The 5339-nt window shown below is 40.8% G+C and overlaps 1 protein-coding gene across 1 annotated transcript in view; it reads left to right on the forward strand.

Moving 5' to 3' along the window:
- Positions 1-5339, forward strand: part of LOC103481155 (testicular acid phosphatase homolog) — a 14066-nt gene that overhangs the window by 8255 nt on the left and 472 nt on the right. The window contains exons 6-10 of the mRNA XM_008436450.2: positions 243-398; positions 625-723; positions 2392-2487; positions 3392-3524; positions 5270-5335. Coding sequence (XP_008434672.2) covers positions 243-398; positions 625-723; positions 2392-2487; positions 3392-3524; positions 5270-5335 — 550 coding nt within the window. The remainder of the gene's footprint in view (positions 1-242; positions 399-624; positions 724-2391; positions 2488-3391; positions 3525-5269; positions 5336-5339) is intronic.

The raw sequence follows: 5339 nt of genomic DNA on the forward strand, positions 1-5339 counted from the left end.
CCATGTTTCCTCCACGTTTCCTCTGTGTTTCCTCTGTTTCCTCCGTGTTTCCACCATGTTTCCTTCATGTTTCCTCCACGTTTCCACCATGTTTCCTCTGTGTTTCCTCCATGTTTCCTTCATGTTTCCTCCATTTTTCCTCTGTTTCCTTCATGTTTTCTCTGTGTTTTTTCCATGTTTCCTCCGTGTTTCCTCTGTGTTTCCTCCATGTTTCCMCCATGTTTCCTCCGTGTTTCCTCCAGCTTTATGTCCGGAGCACCGACTACGACCGCACTCTGATGAGCGCCCAGGCCTGCCTTGCTGGGATGTTCCCCCCCACCAGACGCCCGCCTCCCATCATGCCCCAGTTACTGTGGCGGCCTATTCCAGTGCACACCGTCCCCAGGGCCCAGGATAAGGTGGGCTGCTGAGCCAAATAAATATTTCCTTTTCATCCAGCAGCCGTGCACAGCTGTACCCAAACCCTGCATAAATTTAGTCGGGTCCCCGGCTCCACGCTGCTGTCAGAGTTTCAGCTGAACCTGACGCCGTTCTGGGCCTGTTGTAGTTATACTCCTTACAGAGCTTAAAGTAAATGCTTCTTTATTTGTCTGTCTTTTTAATTCTTTCATTCTGTTGTTGAAGCTTTTGAAGTCTCCAGGCAAAGACTGTCCGCGGTTCAGAGCTTTGATGACGGAGACCTTTGAGAGCGCCCCCTACCAGAGGTTCCTCCGGACTCACCAGGTAGGAAGGACCAATAAATGGAACCCCACCTGGGAAAACCCCTTTTATCCATCTGTCTGTCTGTCGCCACAAATGTTGACATATTTTATACAGATTTGATGGTTTTAATGGGCATAAATGTGTGAAAACGTCAGGAAGTTTGAATAAATTTGTAAAGCGCAGTTGATTATATATATATATAAAAAAAGAAAGATTTTAATAACAATTTTTAAAAATGTCTTTCTTTTTAGAAATAAAAGATTCACCAATCAGAAAATTTGTTTCCAAGCATCTTTGGTCAAATTCTCCAGACCAAATTTTATGCTAAATTTCAGAAAGTCATATTACAGAATCACAAAAAAAATTGTGATTTCAGAAATCTTTAATTATGTTTTAAAAACCTGAGCTCAGTATGTGTCTTTTAAAGACATTCAAATTCAGTCCAGAAACAGATTTTAATTTAGTGCCGACTTCACGGTGAAGCTGTAAATCTCCAGTTAGCCTCGTTAGCTAACCACTGCATACAGATATAAGACGGTAAAGTGCGAGGCTCCTTTCCCTCCATTTGTAAAATCCACAAATAATCAATAAAAATCCTGTTTGGGGTGCAGCAGACGTAACTTTTCTTGTTTTTTTTTAAAATGCATGACGCCCCACAGGAAGTAGCGCCCTGGGTGGAGAGCTGAATTCCCTTAGCATTAGCTGTACTGTCAGCTGCTAACGGAGTGAGGAAATAAAAGCAAACAAATCTGAATCTGAGTCTCTAATTGTTGCTTCTGGTTACACAGAAGTTAGCATTAGCATTGTATCACAGCTAGCTGCCACAAACCTCAGCATTAAAAGCAGAAAGTTGTTTTTTTTTGTCCTACAGCAAAGAAATGAAGCAAATGGATTAAAATATGCAGGCAGCAGGTTGAAAAAAGCTTATTTGCATCGTCTGGTTCCACCTTAAGACGGTCGTCGCCTTTCCTTCCTGTTTTCGTCGTCTCTTTCCCGGGGCCATGTCCCTGTGAACTTGTGAAATCTTGTTTATCGCTCATTAATTTCATAGCAGATTTACACAATCCTGCTGGATTCACTGCTCAACACAATTTTTGTAATTTCGGCTGATTGGTGTGTAAACCAGCAAACAAAATTGCGCATTTTTTGGTGAAATCGCTGCAGTTCAGAGGCTGCTGCTGCCGACACAATCAGCACTTCCAGTGGACGTGTTAGTTATGCACCAGGCATCGTGTCCTCTCGCTGATTTTCTCAGGCACGGTGACTCCAGTGCCTGCAAAAAGCTGCACAGTGCAATTTCTCTCACATTCTCAGAGACACTAATTAACGGTTGGATTAAATTAGATAAGGAATTACAATGAAACAGTTTTAATTAAACCGAGTCCCATGCGCTGCTTGCTAAGGAGGTGTTGGAGATCAGGCCAGGGCCGCTGCTGTCGCATGTGAACAACCTGCAAGCTGCACGCAAGAACCGGGTGGATTCGGTTCACTCTGTCCGTTTTTCATTTTAGCGCCAACACGTTGCATCCAAGCTGATTCACAGCAATGAATAAAGGTCAGAGAAACCTGCATAAATCTGGAAAAAAGTCAAGACTCAAAGGGGGAAAATTGGAGACATAGTTGAGGTTTAGATGAAAAGAAACAGAACTGCAAATGAATTTGATCTGAATTCCTCTGTCTGACCTGCAGAGCTTCGTGGAGAGGCTCTCCAACCACACCGGCTACCCCGTGTCCCGACTGGTGGGCAAAAAAATCTGGAGGGTTCACGACACTCTGACCTGCCAGGTTTGTTCCACGGAAAACATTTTATAAGGTTTTAAAATTAAAATTAAATTAAACTGAACAATTTTTTTTCCCCATTTCAACCACAAACTTCAGTTTGTTTCACAGGGATTTTCTGCAGCTGATCAGCACAAAGTTTTGCGTAAATGTCAAGCGGGAGACAATTTATACAGCCTGGAGCTGGCAAGCGAAATTTTAGTGGTGGTGGTGGCAGCATCATGCTGTGGGAAAATGAAAAATGAGAATAGATATCCACTGCTTTGTGTCCCAAAATACAAAAAAATCAATTTGAATGAATACCTTTATAAACCCCTCTGTATTTATGCTTTAGTTATATTTAATTCATTTGAAGTAAAATTTACAACAAAACCAATTCACATATTTTTTCATAAAGCATATCTAAACTTTTCCAAAAATGCAACATAAGGAGCCAATCAGGAAGTGGCATTTATTTTTCTTTGGCTGTTTTTCCAAAAGCAGGAATAAGGCAGACTGTAAGTTTAAATTCTGTTTTAGTATTAAAATGTTTTCCACTGTGTGAATTAATGCATATTTGGTGTTTGAACTATTAAAATAGGCAGTTTTAAGCGTTTCTCCAGTATTTCGTGCCTCTAGCTGCAGATCATCAGCAGAAAATAATGAAATAAGGGGAAAATAGTTTTCTCTTAATGGATGTGGATAATGTTCATACTTCCAGCCAGACTTGAAATGGAGAACATATGGAAATGTGGTAATTAAAATACCCTGACATGGGAGCTTTCTGGGCCAGGTTGCTCATTCACACTTGCAAAACGAGCATCTGCTATCGTCCTACTCTAATCTAAAAATAGACGGGATCACAGAAACAATGTAAATTAATTTATTTTTTAAATATTTTCCTAAACTAATGACAGTTTTTCGTGCACAGAGGATCCATAACTTGACTCTCCCTCGCTGGGCCACGCCGGACGTCCTGGAAACGCTGCGGAGGATCGCTTCCTTCGAGGTCACATACAGCATCCTCAGTCACAAGCGCAGAGAGAAGGCCCGGCTCTCTGGAGGTGGGAACTCACTTTACACTGTAAAACTGCAACTAGGCGAGCCGCTTTTAGTTGGGTCAACTGTCTTCTATAATTTTAGCAAGTTTTTGATTTTTTTTTAGACTTTTTATTAATTTTGTCAAATCTCTAAGAGTTAAATAAACAGAGTTTTTATGTTAGCACTTAAAAAATTGAAAGAAGAAAAAGTCAGGAGTGGGAACTATTTCCCAGAATGCTTAGCGGCGTGTTTCTGTCTCCTGAGATGGAAGTGCGTTACGTTGATCTGACTCTTGTCCTGATCACACTAAACGTTTCTGAGCTGAATTCATTCAGATGTTTCATAAAATTCATCAGCAGATCAGAAATTTGGTTCATGTGATTTGAAACAAGAATTTTAATTATTCTACAGTAAAATAAATTATTTTAACTTGATATTGTGAGTAAAATAACAAAGAAATGTTGGTGAGGACAGTTTATTTTCTTGCACATTTTGAAAAATTATTTGGTTTAAATTGGAAATAACAGATTTTATTGCATATTGTGATTTAATTTGCATTAAGTTAAAACTCACAATTCAAGATTAATTAACTTAAAAAACTAAACATCAAAGCAAAAACAACTTTCTTGTTCTTGTGGACTTTCATTTTCAAGTTAAATCACCTTGTAATGTTTTACAGTGTTCTGGCTGTAAATAGGAATATATAAAAATTCAAATGTGGTGAACCCCAAGGCTCAATCCTAGGATTCCTCTTATTTAATATCTATTTGCTCAGCTTATAACATGAACTGAGATCAGCTACCATAACAATGCAGATGATGCGCAGCTCTACATTATGATGTCACCAGGTGACTCAGAACCATCCAATCACTGAACAGATGCTGTTATGTGTGGATGAGCCAAAACTTTCTCTAGCTGAACAGAAACAAAACTGAAGTTTTTATCTTTGGACCTAAAGATGAGCGAACTAGAGTCTACGCACAGTGATGACCTTTGACCTGAACCTTCAGAGCCACATAAAGACGGTTACAAAGTCGGCCTTCTCTCACCTGGAGAACATTTCCAGGATTAGAGGACTAATGTCCCAAAAACATCTAGAGAAACTCCTCCATGCATTTATCTTTAGTCGCATTCATTACTGCAACAGTTTCTTTTCAGCCCTGAACAAAAAATCAATCAGTTCTGATTCTGACCTGCATCAGAACCAGAACCAAGCAGCATTCGGCTTCTGTTTACCACAAATCTGGAACAAGCTTCCAGAAAACTGCAAAACTGCTGAAACACGGAGTTCCTTTAAATCCAGACTAAAACCCCAGCTGGTTAGAGTTGGTTTAGAAACATAATCAATGAAGCAATAATCAACGATCTGATGTGTAATGATGGCAAAATGAAAGCTTCAGTGTTTCTGTGACTTTGTGTTTTTATGACGTAAAGCACTTTGAACTGCCGTGTGGCTGAAATGTGCTGTAAAAATAAAATTAGATTTTATCTGCAGCACAGCGAGGAGATAAATATTACAGGGTGTGTGTGTGTGTGTGTGTGTGTGCGTGCGCATGTGTGTGTGTGAAGCTGTGTGTCCTATGTGGCTGCTGGCCCACGCTTTGTTTTCGCCTCAAACGATGCGAAGTGCAGCTCTGAAGAGCCGCACGCGTGAGCTGATGGGACGGAGACGACGGCGCCAGAGGAAGCGGCTCGACGGGGTCAAGAGGATTCTGTTGGTGTCTGCGGAAAACGAACTTGCTCTGTTGACTCTGTGTTAATGTGCCAGGGGTGTTGCTAAACGCCATCCTGAGGAATTTCTCTGACGCCATGGAGCGCAGCAGTGGTGGCGGCAGCAG

This window comes from Poecilia reticulata, linkage group LG19 (assembly GCF_000633615.1).
Source record: "Poecilia reticulata strain Guanapo linkage group LG19, Guppy_female_1.0+MT, whole genome shotgun sequence".
Lineage (NCBI taxonomy): Eukaryota > Metazoa > Chordata > Actinopteri > Cyprinodontiformes > Poeciliidae > Poecilia > Poecilia reticulata.